Source organism: Garra rufa, chromosome 8, assembly GCF_049309525.1.
Source record: "Garra rufa chromosome 8, GarRuf1.0, whole genome shotgun sequence".
Taxonomy (NCBI): domain Eukaryota; kingdom Metazoa; phylum Chordata; class Actinopteri; order Cypriniformes; family Cyprinidae; genus Garra; species Garra rufa.
The window spans coordinates 36,038,626-36,064,521 of record NC_133368.1 but is presented as its reverse complement, the minus strand read 5'-3'; the positions used below and the strand labels follow the sequence as shown (position 1 = coordinate 36,064,521).

General features: G+C 35.3%; 2 protein-coding genes across 4 annotated transcripts; both read left to right on the top strand.

Moving 5' to 3' along the window:
- Window positions 1-1,948: 1,948 nt before the first annotated feature.
- jam2b (junctional adhesion molecule 2b) lies at window positions 1,949-13,536 on the top strand. Of its 2 annotated transcripts, none has more exons than XM_073846064.1 (10): window positions 1,949-2,037; window positions 3,667-3,732; window positions 3,830-3,940; window positions 5,819-5,968; window positions 6,091-6,278; window positions 6,462-6,570; window positions 11,094-11,210; window positions 11,301-11,325; window positions 11,414-11,441; window positions 11,547-13,536. In XM_073846064.1, exons 1-10 carry the CDS (start codon window positions 1,986-1,988, stop codon window positions 11,583-11,585), a joined length of 885 nt encoding a protein of 294 aa, XP_073702165.1. In that variant the 5' UTR covers window positions 1,949-1,985; the 3' UTR covers window positions 11,586-13,536. The 2 variants fall into 2 exon arrangements, with proteins under 2 accessions (XP_073702165.1, XP_073702164.1); XM_073846063.1 differs by having other exon boundaries at window positions 11,411-11,441.
- Window positions 13,537-14,517: 981 nt separating this feature from the next.
- gabpa (GA binding protein transcription factor subunit alpha) lies at window positions 14,518-25,827 on the top strand. Of its 2 annotated transcripts, none has more exons than XM_073846088.1 (10): window positions 14,518-14,956; window positions 16,753-16,849; window positions 16,977-17,121; window positions 17,207-17,291; window positions 17,708-17,935; window positions 19,818-20,012; window positions 20,119-20,172; window positions 20,372-20,500; window positions 21,894-22,086; window positions 25,130-25,827. In XM_073846088.1, the coding sequence occupies exons 2-10, from the start codon at window positions 16,773-16,775 to the stop codon at window positions 25,389-25,391; spliced, it is 1,368 nt and encodes a 455-aa protein (XP_073702189.1). In that variant the 5' UTR covers window positions 14,518-14,956; window positions 16,753-16,772; the 3' UTR covers window positions 25,392-25,827. The 2 variants fall into 2 exon arrangements, with proteins under 2 accessions (XP_073702189.1, XP_073702190.1); XM_073846089.1 differs by lacking the exon at window positions 14,518-14,956 and adding an exon at window positions 15,649-15,960.
- Window positions 25,828-25,896: the final 69 nt, after the last annotated feature.

Sequence of the window (25,896 nt, the reverse complement as noted above, 5' to 3'; positions counted from 1 at the left end):
AACGTTCCGTGGGCGTGACGTCTGAGGCTGAGACTAAGAACCAAGTGTTCTCAAACTTTTGAAGGGGGTTATTTTAATAATTTCAGCTTTTTTTGTCTTGTGGACTATATGTAAACATATTTTATGTAAAATAGTGTTTGACTGTTCTTAGTAGATCCTGCTTTCTCAAACACCACAATTGGTCAATTGTTTATAAAGTCTGCACACTATTGGTCAAACTGTATACAAATAATAAGAAAGCAAAGCCAAAACTTAGATTATTATTACAGATTTTTAGGAGCAATTTAGAAATCCTGTCCAGAAAAAAAGAGAACATATGGTCACCCTAATTATGTGGTCTCTATACACTTCTTGTCAAATGTTTGAACATAAAGACTCTTACATTTTCCCACACTAATAACAGCGGAGTGGTGCGTTTGTCTTTTGGGCACATGTGCATGTAGGCCTGTATGGCTAACATCATGTTTGGTTTTGACAACAGCACAGCAACTGACACTGTGGACAGGTGTTATATGCAATGGGTATATCAATATGCCATGTCATACTGAGGAAAGGGATACTGTGGATAAAGCAGCTGCCAAAAGTGTTAAACTGACCAAGCCTCACAGTGAGTGTGAGGCTTCAAAAGCATTACGCATAAACAATGCATCCTTGTTCATATGAAACCTAAACCTAAAGTAAAGCAGTAAAACTGCATATCTCTCTCATGTTATCTTATCTGCACAAGTAAATATTCTTCAGAGTTATGACAAATCAAATCATGCCAGACATGTCCTTGGATAGGGTAACTCATAAAACATTAAACAAGTTGTATGACTCCAGCACTTTTACTATGATTTTTTCCCCCCTGAAATCTATACTTTAATATTTTACTTAAAAGCATTATCTACTAAAAGTGTCTACAATAATCAAAACGCTCTCATCTTGAGCAGAAAAGAAAGATAACCAGCTTTAGGTTCTATCCTATCCATCTAAGAACAATTTTCTACAAGCCTACAGATTATTAATGCTAAATGTAGATCAGAAATGTCTTGTCACAAGTGGTTTGAACAGTCAGAGTCATAGGTTATTGATAGATAAATGGATAGTAAAAAAAAACTAGATTTACAGCATTGTTTTTTTCTGCTGTGTTTTAGTAAAAGTAATTTCTGCTCACCATGTTTCTGTTGTTGTAAAAAAAATGTGCCAACTGCTTTTTAAACAGCTTTTTAAGCTTTAAGGATAAAAGATTTGAGTTGCTTTTAAAATATTCACCATTTCCTCAAGTCAAGTCTGAAGTCAAGTCTGAAGTCTATAAAAATGTGACTTGAGTGCGACTCGAGTCTGAGTCACTGGAGTGCCCATCTCTGATGCAGGGTCAGAAAGCTCTTGGTTTTAATCAAGAATATCTTAAAGTGTGTTACGAAGATAAACAAAGGTTTTACGGGTTTGAAATGACATGAGGGTGAGTAATTAATGACAATTTTTATTTTTGGGTGAACTATGCCTTTAAAAACTTGGTCTGACCCGTAGAGTTTGATTGTAGCAACCCAATAGTAAAGTTGATTTAATCATATTAAATTATACCTTTGACTTTAATAAAAACATTTCATACATTTTAAGTTATAGACAAATATGTTTACAGTGCATAGCACAATATTAATGTTATCCATCATTGTCATAAAAAGTAAATAAAATAGAATACAGAAAGACGTGCGAAAGAAAAGTGTATTATTTTAGGGAAATGCGTGTTTACTTATGATTTACTGTAACATACGGGAAAAAAAAGTGGTTACCACGCTTACCTCCAGAAAATACCGTAAGAAGCCTTTTTGTCGTTATACAAACGTCGTGCATATACAGATCATCGACACATGTCTCAGACAGAGCATCTGTGCCGTGCTCGCGCAGCGTTCCGACGAGAGCGCGCAAACCATCTTGAAGAACTTTCGAAGAGCAAGAAGCACATCAGACTCTCCACGCGACTCCAGCCGGACAATTTGAAGATGAGCACAGCGCACATACTAACCTTCCCAGGTCTTCTCATTCTGCTCTACGGTAAGTATATTGATGAATATTGCATTTGTCATCATCAGACGCTCTTTAATTCATTTTGTCTGTCTTTAGGACATTTTAAAAGAAAGATTTTTCTCTAAATTTAATGGTATGAAACTCTGAGGGGTGAGTTGAAAAATACAGTTAATAAAGTTCATTAATAATTTAAATGTATATAGGCATATCTGTTACGAATTATACTTTTCATTTTATTTCCACTCGACATTAGCCTAAATACTTTTTAAAGTGTTAAATTGCCATGTGTTGAGAATTAGAATTGGCTGCTAACTCTGAGAAAATAGCTATTGTTTAAAAATGATTTCAAATAATTATAAAAAATAGTTAATATTTTTATAATAAAAAATACATAATTAAGTGTAAAATATTGTCTCCCAATATCAGCTTTGTGAATAGATTTGATTCAAGTTACTGTGTGATTGTGTGTGTGTGTTTTCAAAGAGAGATTGATGCTTTGAGGGTCTGGATAGGGTGGGTGGGGGTCTTGTTAAAAACTGTGTTTACACAAACTTCTCAAAGGGCATTTGAACACATGAGATCCTGAAGGTGATAAAATGTCCGTGAAGAAGTTGTCCAGATCTGAACTTCACTCTGATGTGGCAGGGACCCTTTCATGTCAACTGATGCCCTTTGACTAACTCCATGTGTATTGGTCATTATCATGGAGATTATGGTTACCCAGCATACCATGAGAAATTCTTGATCCCACCCAGTCTAGAGATCCAAATATCTATAAACTAAATGAAGTTTTGCAGATTATGTCATTTTATATAGAAGAATGCATTTTATGATAAATATATCTCTAAAATGTTACATTTGACTAAAGCGATTTTATTCTGATAACTTTCATGTTTCAGGACACTAAGTGCTAGTTTGGGTTGTTAAATACCTTGTGGGGTTGGCTGTTATTTTAACTCCAGTCCTTGTCCAGCTGAAGAGGTTTTAAGTTACAGCAGCACAGTAGGTCTTTGTATCTCTGGTTAAAAGACCCTCTGCAGCCTTAATCGCTCTAGTCTCATTTCAAACACAGTTCTTTTCTACTGTACACCCATCCAGTGGACTATAGAGAAGGACTTGCACAGATAAAGGAAAGTGTTTTCCCTCACTTTCCCCAGAACTGCATGTTTTTTAGTGTGTGAGGAGGTTATCAGTCTTGGTTTGGATTGCCACCCCCCTCTAAACACAGCCAGACTGTGTTAGAACATCCATCCATTACTTAAATTCCTACACATCCCTGTTCCTGGCACCATCAGAGTGGGGAGTGAGTGTTAGTTTGGTTTCGCATTTGAGGAGAAACTCAAATTTTTTCACTCTGAAATCTGTTTACTGTATTCCTCTTATTTACCTAAATATTACGCAATGTCAGAAGCATAATTAAAAAAAAAATCTTAACATATCAATCTGATGTAAACAATCATTCTGTCTTAAGTTAAAGCTTTTAGAATTTCAGTTTGTTCTTATCAAAAACTCTGTGGGGTAAACATAATGATTTCCACCATAGTCTTTCATTGACAGTTGTATTTTTGTCTGCTATTATAAAAATGCTGTGGGAGGGATTTTTTTGTGGTGTGTTACAACATTTAAGTGTTAATTTGTGCATTCTCTGTCCTTCAGTTCCTAACTCAGATCTTGTTACTGTCACGACAAGCAACGCCAAAGTGGAGGTACATGAAAACACAAGTAAGTTTATTAGTCTTCAGATAATCAGCTACATAAAAGTTACATAAAAGCTTTCAGATCCTATTGATTTGACACTTCTGTCTGTTCTTCGCTAAAGACGCTGTCCTGTCCTGTGAATTCAAGACAGAGAAAGAAACAACCCCCCGTGTTGAATGGAAAAAGAGAGGCAAAGATGTTTCGTATGTTTATTTTGATGGGGATTTTACAGGTAGGTTGTTGTTTTGTCCACTTCCATATTTATTATAATCATGTCCATCATGTATATGATTTGTATGTTGCTTTGTGTGTCATTTACATGACTTTGGTAAATTACATTCTGTTTGATGTGTCAAATTAGTGACATTTTGATAAAAAAAATTGAGGTCAGAATAGGTCCAGTGTAAATAATATAACAATGTATAAAGCACAGTTCACACAGAAGTCACTTTAAAACCAAGAAGTGAACACGAAATTCCAGACTGCATGGATTTCTATTTAATTGAATGATTCGTCCACGAAAATTTGCCAATCATCAGTAAATTTGATTGCACCTTGACAACATCTTTCAGTAAACAACTTTTTAGTTTTGTACTTTCATTACATGCCAAGTTCTGTCATGAAACTCTACATGGCACAGGCTGATGGGTTTTTAATACAAACTTATGATATTTACAGTGTTAAATACTTGGCACAAGCTTATTGGTTTATGTTGGATAGGCAGCCAATGAGCTTGCTGCTTTACATTTAAGTGGCTGGTTAGCATCCACTGACTAGAGCATTTTGCAGTGCACTTTCAGAGTTACTCTGAAGCCCTCCACTTCCCCAGCTCCACCTGCATAGATCTGCTTTGGGTTATTATATATGCTACTTGTGCAGCAGCAGTATGTATAGAAGCCACTGTTTCCACCACTGAATAAAAGATGTAAAAAGGTTATTGCGACTATCTCACAGTTTGAATTTTTTTTTATAATTGTGTGATACAAACTTGCAATTCTGACTTTTTTTTAGAATTCCGAATTTTGAGTTATAAAGTCAGAATTGCAAGATAAAAACTTGCAATTCTGACTTTTATTCTTGCAAATGCAAGTTTGTATCTCACAATTCTTTTCTCACTTTTTTCTCAGAATTGAGATATGAACTTGCAATTGTGAGTTATAAAGTCAGAATTGCGAGATACAAAATTGCCACTGAATTATGAAGTCTAAATTGCGTGGTATAAACTCAAATTTTGAGTTATAAAGTCAGAATTGCCAGATAAAAACTCACAATTCTGACTTTTTTTCTCAGAATTGAGATATAAACTTGCAACTGCTAGATATAAAGTCGGAATTGCAAGCAATAAACTCATAATTGTGAGTTAAAAAGTCAGAATTGCAAGATAAAAACTTGTAATTGTGAGTTATAGTCAGAACTGCAAGATAAAAACTCAAAATTCGGACTTTTTGTCTCTCAAAATTGAGATGTAAACTTGCAACTGAGAGATAAAAAGTCAAAATTTCAAGATATAAACTCGCAATTGTGAGTTAAGTCAGAACTGCAAATTAAAAACTCACAATTCTGACTTTTTTTCTCAGAATTGAGATATAAACTTGCAATTGAGAGATAAAAAGTCAAAATTTCAAGATATATTAAACTCGCAATTGTGAGTTATAAAGTCAGAATTGCGTGATATATACTCGCAGTTATAAAGTCAGATTTGCTAGACAAAAACTCAAAATTCCTACTTTTATTCTTGCAAATGTGAGTTTGTATCTCACAATTATGACCTAACTCATAATTGTTATGAAGTCAGAATTGCAAGTTTATTTCTGATATTGATATTTATATCAGAATTGGGAGATAAAAAGTCGCAATTACCTTTTTAGTAGTAGTTTTATTTACCTTTTCAGTAGTAAGTTCCTTGCTTTGCTTATAATTTTTAACAACAGCAATAACCAACAGCAGCAGCAATTCAGCAGTGTAGCAGATCTATTCCACCAAGACCAAATACATTAACATTGTCATATCCATTACCATGCAAAAATCTTTTGGGTGTTAGAATTTTGAGAGTTTGAGGGAAAGAAATATATTTTTTTCTTTAAAATGTTCTGACTTTTACCATTACCAGGTCCATTTAAGGGCCGAGCATCCATCGACGGGGCGACGATGACCCTCCGTGGTGTCACACAGAAAGACTCCGGAGCATATCATTGCGAAGTCACGGCCCGTCAGGACAAAATCAAGTTGGGGGAGGTCACTGTCACCCTCAATGTGCTTGGTGGGAATTAAATTATTTTCATTATTTACATGTGCAGTTGCACCAACAATAGTATAAAACACAGCATTTCTATCAGCGAGCAATATGATCATGTAATGCGACTCTCTGTCTTTCATGGACAGTGCCGCCTCATGCGCCGTCATGTGAGGTCCCAGAAACAGTCATGAAAGGATTTTCAGCAGAACTCCACTGTAAAGACAAACTGAGTGTTCCTGCTGCCACCTACAGCTGGTACAAAGACAACAAACTACTTCATACCAGCAATCTCCCTGAAATCAACTACACACTGGACCCCAAAAAAGGGACTCTGGTTGGTGTAGTGCTAAAATATTTTTTTTTTCACACTGACAAACTTGCATTTTGATTAATATTAAGTAAAACTGTAAAACCTAATGGCTAACAAATGTTGCTTATGTTTGTTTGGGTTTTAATACATTCATGACATGCAAGAATGATTTATATAGACTCTTTCTTTTCCTTTGCTTTGGAACAGAAGTTCAAGGCAGTGTCAAAATCTGATGAGGGTCAATATCGATGTGAGGCCTACAATGGGGTGGGGGCACCCAAAAGTTGTGCAGGCCAGCATATGAAGATTACTGAATGTAAGTAAGTTGGAAAAAGGTCCACATTATGAGAAATCAGTTTTACCTTAATCAGTCCCTCCAGTTTTTCGCGATTCTGCGATCGCTGAATTTAATGCAAAATCAACAAAATGTCGCATTTTTTTGCGATCCTGCATAATTTGTCATTTAACCGCAAAAAATGGTTATTCAAATATTTCAATAATAAAAAGATATATATATATATATATATATATATCTCATGTTGATAAAGACGCTGCTCACGTGATGTCTGTGAGCTGTCTGTCTGCAGGGCTCGCAAGATCGATGTCCCGGGGGCAATTGTGTTTTTCAGTCGAGCTACCAAAATGTTTCACTGGCCTGCCGACCCGCTATCGTACAGTAGAGGGCTTCTGTTGTTGCAAATGGAACGCCATAAAAGTTTTGAATTTGTTAAATAGTATAAGAAAAGTCTTAATTATAATTTTAAAAGTCAGTTAGGGACGGAAAGACGAATCACGATAGGGCTGGATAAAACTTCTAAAGGCAATGATGTCATTGAATAAATATGAGCCCTGCACATTTCAAAGTCAAAACGCAGCACTGATGTCTTTAAATGAATGTATCTGAGAAGAACCGACTGTCCTCAGAAACGTGTCGTTGTCATTTTCATTTCATGCTGATAAAACAGCGTTAAAGCTGATTTGTATACAGCCGTTACTAGGGAAACGATAATATTTCAGCGCTCTTAAAGCGCCCCCTTGTGACAGAATTTTTAATTTTAATTTTTTAGAATTTTTTCCAATACATTTTTTAGCTGTTTGTTTTTATGCAGCAAACACATAGGGTTTTTAATGTGCCTTCTAAAAAATCTAAACAATTAAGACAGTAATTTGTTTTAAATATGATAAATTATATACTTGATTTATCCCTTTTAATGGTATAAAGGCTGAAATGCCATTGTATAAGATATTGTTTTTGTGTGAATCTGTATCTGAATTATAAATCATGTAATTTTATGACCTAAAATTCTACCTTACATTGTCCAACCCCACTCATTCTGTTCATTTTACTTGTGCAACTCTTAAAAAGGATCATACATTGCTTTAAATTTATATTAAAAAATTATGCAGATACACTAAAGAGTGAAATAAAATTTCTTCCTTGATATTTGTTTATATTTGTGTATTGAAAACATATTTGATTGACATTTAGACTCCTGTTTGAATTTCTATATTTAAAAAAAAAAAATTAAAAAGCTTTTTTATTTGGGCTAGTTCAATTAATTTTTGGGCTACCAAAATGTAAAAAGCACCTGAGATGCGACTGAAATGAAGTAGGCTATGTACAGTATGAATTTCTACACCTGCTGTCAGGGCCGGAGTGGGACTCCTTTTCAGCCCTGGAGTTTCAAGCCTTAGACCGGCCCACTTTAGTTCACGACTGACTATATTAAAATGACGTCATTTCCAATTCAGTGGAAATACAGTAGCCTAAGTGTTGCTTCACAGTGAAGATTTATTTGAACAGTTAACACAATGTAATGTTTAACAGTATCAGTATCTTTTTTCTGTTAGAATTAGTGCTCATAAATATCCAAACCTTGAAATTAAAAAATATCAAATAAATACAAATATATATTAAGCTATATGTATAAAATAAAGATTAAAATAAAATGTATTAAACTTTCTAATTACACTATCATGTCTTTTTTTTAAGTAAACAGCTGCTTTATAAGTTCAAATATTTTTCATAAATGAGAACATTAAAGGGTAAATCTCCAACACTATTCTTTTAAACATCACAATGTCCTTTTCTGCAATATCTGAATATATATTCTGTGCAAAATTGTTCACAGATATCCAGCCCTTAAACACAAATAAAGAATAGAGCAAGTATTTGCAGACATCGTTGTTTTGCACTGCTCCTAACTAGCTTGACGTTAACCAGGGGCGGACTGGGACAAAATTTCAGGCCGGGAAATCTCACACTTATCCAGGCCATCCTACACCAAAATTTGAAACCCTGGACAACAATATTTTTCATCATCACATAAAGAAAAGTTGAAATCAACTGGGTAAAATAATTAAATGCTATCTCATGAACTTCCAATTTGCCTTTTAATCTCTTTTAATCTCTCTGTCTCTCATGTGTGTTTACTTTTTTAACTAATTTTCTTGTATCTGTCACTTTTTTCATAAACACATCTCCACCTTTACAACCAGCTATACAGTACAGATCTAAGGTTGGTCTTTTTTAAAGAAGACAATCAGCAGATTATTGCAGAAATACTGAGACCTTTTTAAAGACATGTTTTTGTCAAGATTGTAAAAAATTGTGATTTTGTAAAATGACACTTGACATTGCTGCTAAGGGGGAGGAGACAGCCACCAGGATGGTTCTTGAGCTTCTAAGCTTTCAAAATTATATATAATTTATGATTAGTACTAAAACATTTGATTGAGAAAAGGGCAACAGAAAAAAGAGGGCCACTACATTAGGACCATGTGTTATTGTCGTAATGTTAAAATTAAAACAACAACAATTAGCTACATCTTGAATATATCTTTATTAAAAAATCTTAAAACTAAACATGTTTTGCATTATAATGGGTCATGTTTGGCCCTAAGGAAAATTAACCATGATATTATTGAGCCTATGGTAAACATAGTAACCATGTTTTTTTGTTTGTTTTTTTTTTAGGATTGATTCCCATTAGTATAATCAGAATTTTATACCATGGTGAAACTATAGTGTAGCAAAACCATTGTATATTCTATAATTATTGTATAACTATAGTAAACATGTTTTGTAAAATCACAGTTAATTTTGTATAAGGGTAGCTCCCTAAACCTGTTTTAAAACGATATTTTTATAGATTAACATTTGTTAGCTGTTCAATACTTAAGTAAACAAAGACAAAACTACAATAGTCTGTTTACAGATGTAACTGACCTGCACTTTAGGTCCTAAACAGGACAGATTTGTCTCTCTGCTCCACCTGGGCACTTCTACTTCAGTCTCGCGTCGTTTTGGCGGACGGCGGACGCGCGGATGCGCGGAGCGCGCGCGAGACAAAACGCGTGCCAGTCAAGACTAACCGATTTATAATTTATTAGAGTTTTATTATTGAATGGCTAATTCCGAAATAACCACTTTAGTACATTAGGCCGGCAACAAAAACAATAACAACAACAATATTAAATAATAATAATAAAAATTGGAGGGTAGCGGGCCAAAAAATTCTCCCGATGGACAGTCCGCCCATGGCGACTGCTGTGAGTGCAGGCAGCTAGGGACACCGGCCCTCGCGGCCAAAAAAACGGACCGGCCCACCGGGAATTCTCCCGGTCCTCCCGATTAGCCAATCCGGGCCTGCCTGCTGTTAATGTTTACAAAGGTCACATAAGAATATTGCCCATAGGTTATTTTAAAAGTTCAAATGTATCAGAATAAACAAATTTTATGTTTGATTTGTGTTATGTATGATAATTGAGCCTCTAACATAATACCTAATATGGTAAATGTGATATCCTAATTATTAATAAATAAATTAAATAATTAAATTAATCGCAAAATTTTTCGCAAATTTCTAGGACTTGCCACCACAAAATTTATAATTTTCATCGCAAAAATCACAAAAAAAAATCGTGAAATCCTGGAGGGACTGCTTAATACTGTAAAAGAGTTAAATGTAACATGAAAATGTACAACGAGGGCATTTACTTCAAAGTCTTAAAGGGATAGTTCACCCAAAAATGACAATTCTGTCATTAATTACTCAAACTCATGTTGTTCCAAACTTGTAAGACCTTTGTTCATCTTCGAAACACAAATTAAGATGTTTTTGATGAAATCCAGCATAGACAGCAACACAACTACCCTGTTCAAGGCCCAGAAAGGTAGTAAAGACATGGTTAAAACAGTCCATGTGACATCAGTGGTTCAACCTTAATTTTATGAAGCTGAGAATACTTTTTGTGCACAAAGAAAACTAAAATAATGACTTTATCCAGCAATTTCTTTTCTTCCCTGTCAGTCTTTGATGTGCATTCATGAGAATACACATTTTTTTCATTCAAATTCCTCTGTTTTACCACAAAGTAGACTTTTCCATTTTAGAAATGTGACTTTTATTAAGTAAAGATGAATTAATTTGATCAAAAGTGAGAGTTTAGACATCATTACATAAATGTATCACCATTTCCTTAAAATATTAAGTAGCATAGCTGTTTTCAGCATTGATAACAATCAAAGATGTTTCTTGACATATTAACTTGTAATATTTCACAATATTATAGTCTCTACTGTATTTTGATTAAATAAATGCAACCTTGATGAGCATAAGGAACTTGAATGGTATTCTACTAATGTTATTTCTGTTTGGGATCATTTTGACCATGGCAAAAACACATTACTCATAGTTTTTAGATGCCAAACAAAACATGAGCTCAAAAGGTCAGAGAGATAGTGGAAAACTGAATTTTTTTTTTCTCAAAACCCTTGACTAATGTAATAATTGGACAGAGTGTAAATGAATATCTGTTTGACATGCTCTGTTGCAGTTGAGCTGAACATGACAATAGTTATAGCCATAGAAGTAGGAGCCTTTCTGTTGCTCCTCTCCTGCTGTGTGGCCATCTGTCTGTGCTGCAGAAGAGGGTGCTGTCGTTGCTGCCGCAGTGAGCACCACTTTACTCAAACACTTTCTAAATAAATTTAAAATGTGTCTTGTCTTTATCTTCTAACATTAATCTCAAATTTACCAACAGAGAATAAACGAGAGACAAAACAAAGGTAAGCCTTATGCGGTATTTAACCTATTCGAATAATACGTAACAGAGCATTAGAAACAAACAGGTTATTTCTTTTTATTTTTCAGCAGAACAAAGACCAGCTATAACCCTCCAGATGTAAGTCTTTAAGTTTCCTATTGATAACTTACTAGTGATAGAGATTAGAGATTTATGTTTGGAATAATAGCTAGTCTTCATCTCATTGTTCATCTCTCTCCTCAGCCGAGACGCTATAAACATACACAGTCCTTTGTGCTGTGAAGAGTGGACAGCGATGTGCCAAAAGAAGTTAATTGAACTGACCTCGAAGACCAGAGAACCATATCTTAAATCAAGTGCACTTGTGTATGTACAATTTGCTTTGATCAGAGTAGAAAACACGCCCCCTGGTGTTGAGGTCCATTACTGCTGAACAATTCACAACAGACATACATGATGGTTAATCTCTGTTGTTTCTTTTGTACTACTGTAAAAAGCTTTTTATTTTTCAATTTAAGAGTATTTGTTTATTTTTAGATACTGTGTGGTATTTTAATTGTCTCATATCTGACTTCTCACAAACTACTAGAGTTTATACAGTTTAGGTCAAAAGTTTACATACACCTTGCAGAATCTGCAAAATGCTAATATTACAAAATAAGAGGGATCTTACAAAATGCATGTTATTTTTTATTTAGTATTTACATGAATAAGATATTTCACATAAAAGACGTTTACATATAGTCCACAAGAGAAAATGTATAAAAATGACCCAGTTCAAACGTTTACACACACTTGTTTCTGATTAATACTGTGTTGTTTCATAAATAATCCACAGCTTTGTGTGTGTTTTTTAGTGATAGTTGTTTATGAGTGCCTTGTTTGTCCTGAACAGTTAAACTGCCCATTGTTCTTCAGAAAAGTTCTTTAGGTCCCACAGATTTTTTGGTTTTTCAGCATTTCTGTGTATTGGAACCCTTTCCAACAATGACTTTATGATTTTAAGATCCATCTTTTCACACTGTGGACAACTGAGGGACTTATATGCAACTATTACAAAAGGTTCAAACACTCACTGATGCTCCGGAAGGAAAAAAGATGCATTAAGAGCCAGGGGTGTAAACTTTTGAACAGAATGAATGTGTGTACATTTTTCTTATTTTGCCTAAATTTTTTATTTTTTTATTTAGTACTACCCTTCGGAAGCTACAGAATTCAAAATTGTGTTTCCTTCTGAGGTATCACTGAGTGTTTAAATCTTTTGTAATAATTGATTATGAGTCCCTCAGTTGTCCTTAGTGTGAAAAAATGGATCTCAAAATCATATAGTCATTGTTGGAAAGGGTTCAAATACACAAAATGCTGAAAAACCTAAGAATTTGTGGGACCTGAAGGATTTTTCTAAAGAACAGCAGGAAGTGTAACTGTTCAGGACAAACAAGGGACTCATGAACTACTATCACTAAAAAAAGCTGTGAATCATTCAGGTAACAACACAAATTCAACTATTCTTATTCTTATTTAGATCAGTACTAAATAAAAAAAATAACTTGCATCTTGTATGATCCCTCTTATTTTGCAGATTCTGCAAGGTGTATGTAAACTTTTGACCTCAACTGTAGATATTGTAAATGTTGCACTATTTCATACTAGATTTGTCCTACTCAGGTTCAGGCAGTGGTTTCAATCATCAAGCCACTGAGCATAGAGGCCCAACTACAGATGTGATGGTCCACTTAATTTGAGCGGAAACAAGCTTGGTGTGTCTCAGGATGTCTGTAATGTCTATTAATCATCATACAATCAATGTTTAGTAGACATTAATCACAAACACCTTGACTTGTTTCTACATGTTTCATTCAGAAGTATTGTCTGTTGTTAAATGATAGGTATTTCTCAATGTTTATTAAAAGAATAGTTCACCCAAAAAGATCTGATGTTCATTAATTTACTCACCCGCATGTCCTTGCCAACCTGTATATGACTTACTTTCTTCTGTGACTCATAAAAGAAGATATTCTGAAGAATTGGCTTCCATCGATAAGGGTCACAAAAAAACGGAAAATATCTTGTTCCACAGAAGACACAAAGCTAAACAGGTATAGAATGACATAAGGGTGTGTAAATGATGACAAAATGATCCCTTTAACATTTTCTATGAGTTAAACAATGTGTCTGAGCTTATTTAGCTGATGGAGTAGCTCAAATCAACCAACAGTGTCACAAAAAACGTTGTTTTGGTATTTTGTTATATTAAGTGATTTGTAAAATAAAGTAAATAAAAAATTCTTGCTCTGCTGCAATATTTATTCCTCTTCTTATACAGGTTAAAACGTAGTCAAAAGTTTACATACACCTTGCAGAATCTGCAAGAAAATAATAGTTGAATTTATAAAAATGACCTTTTTCAAAAGTTTGCATACACTTGATTCTTGTTAATGTGTTGTTACCTGGATGATCCACAGCTGTTTTTTTTTTTTGTTTAGTGATAGTTGTGCATGAGTTCCTTGTTTGTCCTGAACAGTTATTTGTTTTTTTTTTTTTGGTTTCTTTTGGTTCTTCAGAATTTTTATGTATTTGAACCCCTTCCAAAAATGACTGTATGATTTTGAGATCCATCTTTTCTCACTGAGGACTCATATGCAACTATTACAGAAGGTTCAAATGCTCACTGATGCTCCGGAATGAAAAAAAACAATGCATTGAGAGCCAGGGGTGTAAGCTTTTGAATGGAGTGAGGATGTGTACATTTTTTTATTTTGCCTAAATATTATTATTTTTTTTACTGCCCTTTAAGTACTGCCCTTCAGAAGCTATTTACATGTTTCCCAAAATATTTTTCTGAAGAACAGTGGGCAGTTTAACAAGGGACATCTTTTATATGAAATATATTTTATGTGAAATATATTATTTAGGTCAGTACTAAATAAAAATAACATAACGTAATTTCTTTTTAACATTTTGCTAAAAAGAAATTACATTTTGCAGATTCTGCAAGGTGTATGTAAACTTTTGACTTCAACTGTACTTTCAGTGTTAAGGAAGTTTGATTTATGAAGTTTATTTATTCATTGGCTTCAAGACAGTTAATGGTCACATCCATTTCTTTAAACCTAAAATGTCCATAATGCGGGAAGAAATGACTACAAGAGTCACAGCAGTGTCATGTCCATCAGCAGGAAAAATCCAAACCTCTTTAGAATAAAATGTGCTTTATTTGTTGTTGTTTCCATGTGCTTTGGGGTAAATACATACACAAAACACAAGAGAATAAACATGAAAATACAAATAAAAACAAAGTAATGTACACATAAATATGTATGTACATAAAAGTCTAATAATGCTTTGATTTTCACATTTAGTTCACTGTTAAAAACACCTTCTGTTATCTGCTGCTGGCTATTATTTGGCACAAATATCCAAATAGATACTCATGTATATTATAGTATATGGATAAAAAGTGCAGAGTGGGGAGTACATGTTGCTGTCAATGGGCAGCAAGGCCTCCTGCTCATCCCCGCCCCCAATGCAATGTTGACCAAAAACCAGCATGAACATTCACTCAACTTATTAGCACACACACTAAACTATAGCCTGACACCCAGCTTTAGTGCGCAAAACTCCAACACAGCACTTACTGAACGGGATAAAAGGTACGTTTGGCTGCGAAACTAACTTATCAGAAATACATGCAGACAAAAACGAGTAAGCTACATATGTGTGAGGTTATAAGCGTGTCAGTTTTCCCGCTTTCTGCGGGAGCTAACTGTTAGCATCCTGAGGGGAAACAGTGCTAGCTGAAGTGCTAACAGAATCGACAATAACCCAGCCCTCTCACATCCGAGAAGCAGTAGGTGAACATATTTGTAAATTTTATTCTGTAGAATTAAGAGCATAGCTGTTTTCATCGAAATGTGTCGTCGACGCGTATAAGTCCGTCGTGAAAAACAAACGCACGACTTTTCGTAAAAGTTAGCGCAAGCTGTCCGCGCAAGCAGATATTCAGTTCAACCAGGCGTGTCTCTCTGTCTTTCGTCAGCATAAGCTAAGCAGCTAACAAAGAGGCCAGGTATACATACATATTCCATCCGTGATTGTACCTGCCGTAGACATTATATTCCGCACGAAGCGCATAATTAAACACCGTGATGTTTCCGTCCGTTTCTTCAGTCGCACGGCTGTTTTCGGAAGTCTGTCAGCCGCCGTGACTTCGGCCAGGATTTCCGGCTGCTTTTACATCTGCCCTTCTCTTGTTTTGTTTCCGTTTCTTCCATTTCCGTTTTAACTTTCCAGAATCAAAAGTCTTGATGTGTAGCTACCCCTGAAAGTTTCAGAAGTTTTAAAAAGTCGTCTTTTACGCTCAAATTTGCGGTTATATTACGAAACCCAAAAGCACTCCAACATGGCAACTGCGTTTGTATCGATTCGCGCGTCGTCTTCCCACCCAGTGGCTGGTGGAAATTATATTAATAAAATATTGCGTTTAAATCCACACGCTAAAAAAAATAAACGGATGACCAAATGGATTGCATAGTTAATCAATAAGTGCGCCTCCTGTGTTTAATAAGAGTGCTAAAGTAGGGAAAATGCCATGGTGGGCCTGTACTAAAGCAAAGCCTCGGTGTTGCGTTAGAGTTTATTGGACTTCAGAGACAGAGTGCGTTAACCTGACAGTTTAGTGACTTTCAGTCACATTTATGTGTTTTGTATGACTTTGTGTTTATTAAAATGCTAAAAATAATGTACAATTAAATATTTCAAATTTTCTTTTTAAGCATATACATATAAGTAGGTAACACTTTACAACAATGTGTTATTTGTTAACATTAGTTACCGTGAACTAACAATGAACAACACTTCTACAGCATTTATTCATCTTACTTACTGTTCAGCATGTGCTAATACGTTTTAAAAATCATATCTGTAAATGCCTTGTGAACATGTACAAACAATAAACAGTTGTGTTTATATAAATTAACATTAACAAATGTGACCCTGGACCACAAACCCAGTCCTAAGTAGCACAGGTATATTTGTAGCAATAACCAAAAATACATTGTGTGGGTCAAAATGATCTATTTTTCTTAAATGCCAAAAAACATTAGGATAATAAGTAAATATGTTCCATTAAGATATTATGTAAATTTCCTACCATGAATATATCAAAACTTAATTTCTTATTAATAGTTGTAATAGTTGCCAAATATTGTCCTATTATAACAAACCATACTTCAATGAAAGGGTCAAAACATTTACCCTTACGGCTGGTTTTGTGGTCCAGTGTCACAAATATTAACAAATGCTGCAAAAATTCAAATGTAACGAATGCTCATTGTTAATGTTTTAACCAATGTTAACAAATGATACCTTATTGTAAAGTGTTACTGATAATATTTACACACTTTCTTGTGATTAACTGCAAATTTTTTTTAATGAATTTGCTTTATAGTTAGACAAGGAGTTGAAGGGATGTCAAAAAGTGAGACAGAGGAGATGATTGAAATTGAGATAGATGGACGGGAGAAACAGGAGTGCCTAGAGGAAGGGTAAATGCTTTTTCCGTCTTTCTCTTCCTTTTTTACTTTCTCTGTTTGATGTGTAGAGGAATCATCTCATTGTGGAATGTGTGTCTTGTGCCTGTGAAATGATCTGTTTCATGTCACCAAATGTCAGGATCGAGGAGCAAACCATCACAGCGGCTGAACTGATTACCCAAGACATTGACATCAATGAGCCGATCGGTAACCTGAAGAAGTTACTGGAGCCTCGTCTTCAGGTCCCGCTGGATGGATATGATATTTGTCTGCAGGATATCCTAGTATGTTCTTCAATATTAATCTAATATTATTTGAGTGCATTCATTGTGTTAATGGGCTAAGCTCTCTGCTCCTTTTCTCCTGTAGTTACATCCTGATCACAGCCTGTTCGATCAAGGAGTGAAGACAGATGGCACAGTACAGCTCAGCGTGCAGATCGTCACAAAACAGGGTAACAGTTTACAATGATCTCCTCATATTGCTGTTGGACAAATCTCAACTTGTCAACATGCCCTTCAGACAAATAAAAATATTTGGGTAGTTGAATGTCCTGCGGGGTGACGTGCTGTGTTTTAAATGGCACTTAGCTAATTCTTTTATAATTACACATGCAGCTTTTATGAGCTCATAGTAATTGAGAGACTACATGAGTATTTGCCCTTTCAGAACATAATCACACTTAAACTAACTAAGTGGAATAGAAAATATTGGAAATTAGATCACCAGTTACATAAGATATAGTTTACTTTATATGTTCATTTTAATTAAATTCTAAGATAGAGCTTCATTAAAAATGTTAACCATTTACAGCAATAATAAAACATGAACATCAACTTAACTTGCTTGTGGGTTTGTGGTCTGTTTTAGGTGAAGAGAAATTGAATATTCTGGAGATTGTGAAACCAGTAGAGACTGTGGAGGTGGTGATCGATCCAGATGCGGCTGCTGGTGAGGAAGCCCATCTGGTGGAGGATGGACACGTGATTGCAGTGGAGCGAGCCGCAATTCCTGATGAGACTTCAGAGCAGGTGACCCGCTGGGCGGCCGCATTGGAAGGGTACCGCAAGGAGCAGGTTCGACTGAACATTCCCTATGGTGAGTATTCCATTGATGTTAACATGTTTCAGAGTTAAATCTAAATATTTTATGGATATTGTAAAAGGGTCTACGCACAAGTATTAGGCGCTTTCGCACCGCGTAGTTCTAAAGAACTCAGTTCTAGGAACTAACCAGCATATGGTAGTTCTTAGAGAACCAATTTCCCCCTCGGGCCATTTTCTTGGTTGTATACACACCGGCAGCAGGAACTCTGAAGCGGCGGACAGCGACGTCTTTATTCCCGGCATTTGCAAATGTCCACAACTGGTAAATGGAGGACGCCGTGATCGGAATTGTTTTTGTTGTGTGACGTGGGTTTCGTGATAATGGAGATGGAATGTAAACACACAATTAATGCAAATTAAAAGAGCACAAAAATCTGACTAGATCTCCTATGACAACTTGCAGTGTTACGTTTAATTAAGGCTGAGAAAAGAACAGAACAACAGGTAGCTAAATGCTGTTATTATCGCTGTTTTCTATGTTCGTGGAGTAAATATTTTTGCACAGCATTTTAAAAATACTGGGTAGTCAGTGTTTTGTATGCGTTTGGTCCTACTCTGAAGTGTAAGCTAATTTAGTTCCCCCAAACAGAGTTCCTTGAAATAAATTTGTTTGTAGTTCCTGCGGTGTGAGCATGCCAAAAAAAAAGGGTATTTTTGTCAGTAGTTTCAGGAACTATGAATAGGTTCCTCTGGTGCAAAAGCCCCTAATGACTACTCTATTATTACACATACACAACTGTTCAGAAATTTGGGTTGGTAAGGTTTTTATTTTATTTAATTATTCATTTTAAAGCACACCAGTGCTGCATTGATTTGAGCACTGCAATTTTCAGCAGCCATTACTCCATTCTTTAGTGTCGCATCTCGCATGATATTTCAGAAATCATTCTAATATGCTGATTTGGTGCTCAAGAAACATTTCTTATTATCCAGGTAAAAATATTTTTGTGGAAATCATGTTTTTTTTCAGGATTTTTTGATGAATACAAATTCAAAAGAACAGCATTTATTTAACAGCATTTAAATAATTTCATACATCATAAAGTCTGAAATGACAATGCAGTTTTGAAATTAATTATTTAATTTATTAAATGTAATTATAATGATAGAATTCATATCAATTACACCTGATATTTTTTATAGTAAATCATTTTATGTTATTGCTCTTTTGTTGGTTTTGATTGCTTCTATTGTCCTCATTTGTAAGTCACTTTGGATAAATCTGCTAAATGACTAAATGTAAATGTAATATAATACTATTCAGTTTGGTAAATGCTGCAGTACATTTTTAGAGTTGTGGAATCGAGTCGCATGACTTGAGACTTGACTCAGACTTGAGTCCCAAATTTGATGACTTGTGACTTGACTTGACATAATCAAAAAAGACTTGTGACTCGACTTAGACTTTGACAGCAATGACTCGAGACTTGACTTGGACTTGAACCCTGTGACTTGGCAAGTCTTTATGGCCCACCTTTACAAAAAAAAAAACTGATCAGTATAGGCTGCTTACTGAAGCGTATGATCACATTGGTATGATTAGCGCAGATTTTGACATTGAGCCAGAGAGGGACTCACAAAGTGAACGCTTGTATTGTTTTTATTTAATGTCACGTAATCACTATAAACCACTTATAATAATAATAAGAAGAAATGCCGATGTATATTGAAACAGCAGTAGCCTAATAATTTGCTAAACCTTTCAAACATAATTTTTTGGGACTTGTCTGTCTTGACTTGGGACTTGACGTGAGACTTGAATGCAAAGACTCGAGACTTACTTGTGACTTGCAAAACAATGACTTGGTTTCACCTCTGCATTATCAGATCAGATAGCAGTATGATTTAATGAGCTTTGTGTGTTTGTCTGCCAGATCCGGTGCAGTGGACAGCAGATCAGGTGATTCACTGGGCAGTTTGGGTTATGAAGGAGTTCGGCATTGAGGAAATGGAGGTGGGTGGCATTCACATTCCCGGCCGCCAGCTCTGCGGTTTTAACCAGGAGGAGTTCCTTCAGAGAGTTCCCAGCGGAGAGATCCTGTGGAGCCACCTGGAGCTTCTACGCAAGTGTAAGTTTTGCAAAGGAAAGCGTGCGTGGGGTGTGTGTTCTCCCACAAAACCTTCTCTATTACAATATTTTGAGTTTGTTTTTAATCTCTCTAATGCTCTGTGCAGATGTACTTGCGAGTCAGGATCAGGGTCAGGAAGCAACAGTCACCATTGATCAACGTGAGTATCAGTACAGTTGCTTTTGCTCAGTTTTATCAACAAAAGCACCTTTTGACTACCTTCTTGAATAACACTTCATATATAACCTGCACATGACTTGCTTGAAGGGCAGTTTGTGTCTCTAGGCAACACTTAAGCTTTTCAATGAAAGGAGCATGTGTTAGTCTTCTGCGTAACACAGTTTCTTGATATTCACCAGCTGTGCAGATCATTCCTGCCCCTGTGCAGCAGGCCACACCCACAGCCATTAAGGTGATGAAGCACAACAAAACACCCCGAGCCCCCCGAATCTCAGGAGAGGAGCGCAGCTCCCCTGGCAACCGCACAGGTACATACAAACAAATCCAACAGATATTTCTATACATAAGCTAAGGTTATTATAAATGTGATCACGTTTATTTGAGATAAATGCATGCAAATACATTTAATTTTCTGTATAAATTGCATTTATTTATTTGCAATATATTTGGTTATATCATGTAGTAATAATGATGATGATAATGATATCAGTAATTCATTTTTTTTAAATTTTAAATTACTGTTCTAAAGTATGGGGCCAGTAAATTAAATTGACCAAAAGTGACAGTAATAACTTTAACAATATATATGAAACAAAATTGTATTTCAAATAAATGTTGTTCTATTGAAGGATTAGTTCACACCAGAATTAGAATTACTCACCCCCATGTCATTGTAAATGTACTTAGTTTCTTTTCTTCAGTTAAAAAGAAATGAAGGTTTTTGAGGAAAACATTCTAGGATTTTTCTCCATATAGTGGAATTCAATGGGAATCAGTGGCTTGAAGGTCCAAATTGTAGTTTCAGTGCAGCTTCAAATGGTTCTACATGATCCTAGCCAAAGAATTCTTATCTAGTTATCTAGATCTTATTTAGTGAAACGATTGATCATTTTCTACAAAAAAAATATGTTTACTTTTTAACCACAAATGCTCGTCTTACACTAACTCTGTGTCTATGACTTCATGCATCTTGTAGTCAAGTTGTGAAGGTCACACGTGACAGGTGAAGGACCGACCCAGTGTTTACAACATACAGCATTTGTGGTTAAAAAGTATATAAATTTGTATTTTTTCTAGAAAATGGCAGATTGTTTCGCTACGTAAGAAACTTATTTCTCAGCTGGGATTGTTTAGAGCCTTTTGAAACTGCAGTTTAAACCTTTAACCTGTTGGCCACCATTAAAAAAATCTGGAATGTTTTCTTCAATTTCTTTTTGACTGAAGAAGGAAGAACAAGAACATTTTGCATGAAATGGGGTGAGTAAATTACCAGGAAATTTTAATTCAGGAGTTTCCCTCAGAGAATCCTGAAAAATATATATCACAGAATGAGTTGCACAGGTGTTTTCAACATTGATTAAAAAATAAAAAAATAAAAAAATAAAAATTGAGCACCAAATTAGCATATTAGAATGATTTCTGAAATATCATATGGAACTGAAGACTAACGGCTGCTGAAAATTCAGCTTTGCTGTGACATTAAAAAAATAGATGGTAAAGTATATTAAAATAGAAAACATTTATTTAAAATTTTTATATTTCACAGTTTTACTGCATTTTTTATCAAATAAATGCAGCCTTAAGCATACATTTAAAAAACGTACTAACCCACCAAAGTCTCCTACTAAGAAAAACAGCAATAAGCAACACTGTAATAAATGCTTGTAGATCTGATTATGATTTTGTTGTCTGTCCACTCAGGTAATAACGGTCAGATTCAGCTATGGCAGTTTCTCCTGGAGCTGCTGACAGATAAGGACTCTCGGGACTGCATTTCCTGGGTGGGAGAGGAGGGCGAGTTCAAACTCAATCAGCCTGAGCTGGTAGCTCAGAAATGGGGCCAGCGCAAGAACAAACCAACCATGAACTACGAGAAGCTAAGCAGAGCTCTCAGGTACGACTGCATCATTTCCCCTCTCTAGTTTAGGTGCTTTTGGAGGGATGCAGCTAGCAATCAGGAATAATTCGATTTTTCAGTGTTACATATAAATTAGTGCTGTCAAAACTATCATGTTAACGCGGGTGATTAATTTTTTCCAGTTTAACAGCGTTAAAAATATTTAACGTAGGGACTGAGCTATTAGTTGGCCACCCCTACTCACAGCTGCTGCTTCTGTCTGTTTTCTTGACAAGAATTGCATTTATTTAGTCGCACATCAGACACTTTTGGCTAATCTCCTGAGGCCATAAGAGGGTGCATCAAGCAAAATGTTACTAATGCAGATTTATTCAATAGCGTGAAAAAAGTACATAATGTTTATACATCAATTTTAATTAATTAAGTTGCTTAAACAACTATAAACAAAACAGCTTTATGTATGTATGTATCTATGTATGAGTTTATTACAAAGGACCGAAAGCCAATCACACAGAGTACTTTTTTTATTTAAAAACATGAGATGCAGTGGATGGGGGAGAAAATGACGTTAACTTGCATTATTTTACATGGCTTTCTACACATGCTTCTCTTGTGCGAGATGCAAGTGCAACGGTGATAGATGTCCCTCTAGAAAATGTGCGAAATAATTCCTTCTGTGTGAACAGCTTAGTTTCAGTTTTGACGTAAACAAGATTTTCTCTGCATTGATGTTCTCTTTTTCCGCAATATTTTTAATGAACAACGCAGCAGCACCTCATCTAGTGGCTTCAGTTGGATAGGCTAATAAAAACATTATAATGCAAGACAATTACATTGTCCTCGCATCTTGTACCCCACTGATAAGGCTGCCTCCTTAAAGCACACCCAAAATTCAAATGCAATGTTTTTGCATTCGAATGTAGGTTTTCATTTAAAATTCGAAATTCGATTTTTTTTTTTTTGACAGCCCTAATTAGGGCTGTGCAATATATCGAACGATATTGTGAGGCGCGTTTAGTCAATGAAGCCGGTGCTTTGATTAGTAATAAATCTCCATCACGTGCGTTCCGCTCAGGTTCCGCTGGAGCGGCAATTGATACACAGAGACGTAAATCTCTGACAAGCTACGCCATATCGCGCTAAATATCGAATGCGCGCCTCACAATATCGTTCGATATATTGCACAGCCCTAGCCCTAATAGGAAGTAATAGCAGCCAAATAACCTAACAACCCAGCTGCTGTGATGTCTGTAAATCAAAGGATAAAATAAAACAGAGGAAATCAACAGCTTTTGTAGCTTTAAGGATTTATATGCAGTACAGACCAAAGGTTTGGACACACCTTTGAACCAAAGTTTTCTTTATTTTTATGACTATGAAAATTGTAGATTCACACTGAAGGCATCAAAACTATGAATTAACACATGTGGAATTATATACATAACAAAAAAGTGTGAAACAACTGAAAATATGTCATATTCTAGGTTCTTCAAAGTAGCCACCTTTTGCTTTGATTACTGCTTTGCACACTTTTGGCATTCTCTAGATGAGCTTCAAGAGGTAGTCACCTGAAATGGTTTTCACTTCACAGGTGTGCCCTGGCAGGTTTAATAAGTGGGATTTCTTGCCTTATAAATGGGGTTGGGACCATCAGTTGTGTTGTGCAGAAGTATATATAGTATATATATAGTATATATAGAATTAAATATAATTCCAAATGTTTTCATTTATAGTTTTGATGCCTTCAGTGTGAATCTACAATTTTCATAGTCATGAAAATAAAGAAAACTCTTTGAATGAGGTGTGTCCAAACTTTTGGTCTGTACTGAATGTTAAATGAATCCGTTAGTGTTTAATTTCCTAGTGTTTTATTTCCTACTGAAGCAAAATACACTACCAGTCAAAAGTTTTGAACAGTAGGATTAAAGAAGTCTCTTCTGCTCACCAAGCCTGCATTTATTTGATCCAAAGTACAGCAAAAGCAGTACAATTTTGAAATAGTTTTACTATTTAAAATAACAGTTTTCTATTTGAATATATTTTAAAATGTAATTTATTCCTGTGATCAAAGCTGAATTTTCAGCATCATTACTCCAGACTTCAGTGTCACATTATTCTTCAGAAATCATTCTAATATGCTGATTTGCTGTTGAAGAAAAATTTCTTATTAGTATTATTATCATCAATATTTAAAACATTTGAGTACTTTTTTTCAGGATTCTTTGAAGAATATAAAGATCAGCAATTATCTGAAAGAAAAGGCTTTTGTAACACTATACACTGTACCATTCAAAAGCTTGGAGTCAGTATAATATTTTGGGGAAAGAAATGATAGAAATAAATACTTTTATGTAGCAAGGATGCTTTAAATTGATCAAAAGTGACGATAAAGACATAATGTTACAAAAGATTTCTATTTCAGACAAATGTTGTTCTTCTGAACTTTCTATTGTTCAGAAACCTGACAAAATTCAACTGCTGTTTTCAACATAATAATAATAATAATGAATGAATGTTTTTTAAGCAGCAAATCAGAATATTAGAATGATTTCTGAAGGTTCATGTGTCTGGGGCAGTGATGCTAAAAAGCTTTCAAGTCACAGGAATAAATTACATATTAAAATATTTTCAAATATGTGATAAATGAAAATAGTTATATTACATCAAAAATATGTTTTTGCTGTACTTTGGATCAAATAAATGCAGACTTGTTAAGCAGAAACAAAATCTTACTTTTTAAAAACTTTTAACTGGTAGTGTATGACATTCATTACAATGGGTTTATGCGAAGAAGTTTGTTTAAATTAAAAGTTGTTCGTTTTTATGTCTAATAAATGTTAAAAGCAGTAGCTCTCAATTATACTGTAATGTTGAATGGCTATAGTCAATGGTTAAATGTTAGGAAAAAAAGAACAATTTCCTAGAGACATGATTTGTTGTTTCTACATTAATGTAAAGATTGATTGTGAAATAACTGTAATATAAAAGTATATTTAAAAACTTAATTTTAGGTGGGAGTAATTTTTACACCTGAATGAGAACACTAACTCTATGCATCAATCTTGCCTCCCCTAAACAGGTACTACTATGACGGAGACATGATCAGCAAAGTCCAAGGCAAGCGCTTTGTCTACAAGTTTGTGTGTGACCTGAGGACTCTGATCGGATACAGCGCGGCAGAACTCAACAGCCTGGTGACAGAGTGCGAACAGAAGAAACTCGCCCGGGTGCAGCTTCACGGCCTCGGTCAACCCGTCAACACAGTCACGCTGGCCACCGCCACAGGCCAACCCGTCACCACAGTCACTCTGGCTGCAGCGGCTTTAGAGAAAGACAGTTGAGGAGGGAGTGGCTCGTCACTCCCAGCCAATCAGGAGACAAGTTTCAGATGGGAGGATACCGGGTTCAACATTTGACTTTGGGCAGGGTGGGAAACAGCGGGTTTGTAAGCAGATGTGCGCTTTGTTACGAGTGTGTATGTACGCTTAGAGAGCGAATGCATGTATGTGTGAGTGTGTGAATGCGAGAGACAAAGTATAGATGATCACGTATGAGCTTTCAGTTTTTTGTACGCTTGTTCTCTGACTGCAGGGTAGCATCGGCTATATTTCCATTGTATATACTCTGTTTTTTGATAGCCACGTGGGCAGTGTATTTTGATATTTTCCATTTGTAAAGGATCTTTTCTTTTTTTATTTTCGAGTGTCCCGATTCCCTCAAGGTGAGGTACTTTTTCCTGTCCACCAGAGGGCAATAAAGAGACAGCTGGTTTTTGAATTGCCAGAGTCTTGCATAATGCAGCAGAAATCAAACACACCCTTTGTTTTAGCACAAACAAGACATCAC

Coding starts and splice junctions, on each gene's coding strand:
- gabpa (XM_073846088.1), top strand. CDS start 16,773: ATGTCAAAAAGTGAGACAGAGGAGATGATTGAAATTGAGATAGATGGA. Junction 17,936..19,817: donor TCGACTGAACATTCCCTATG/GTGAGTATTCCA, acceptor TTTGTCTGCCAG/ATCCGGTGCAGTGGACAGCA. Junction 20,173..20,371: donor AACAGTCACCATTGATCAAC/GTGAGTATCAGT, acceptor GATATTCACCAG/CTGTGCAGATCATTCCTGCC.
- jam2b (XM_073846063.1), top strand. CDS start 1,986: ATGAGCACAGCGCACATACTAACCTTCCCAGGTCTTCTCATTCTGCTC. Junction 2,038..3,666: donor TCTTCTCATTCTGCTCTACG/GTAAGTATATTG, acceptor TCTGTCCTTCAG/TTCCTAACTCAGATCTTGTT. Junction 11,326..11,410: donor AAACGAGAGACAAAACAAAG/GTAAGCCTTATG, acceptor TTTATTTTTCAG/CAGAACAAAGACCAGCTATA.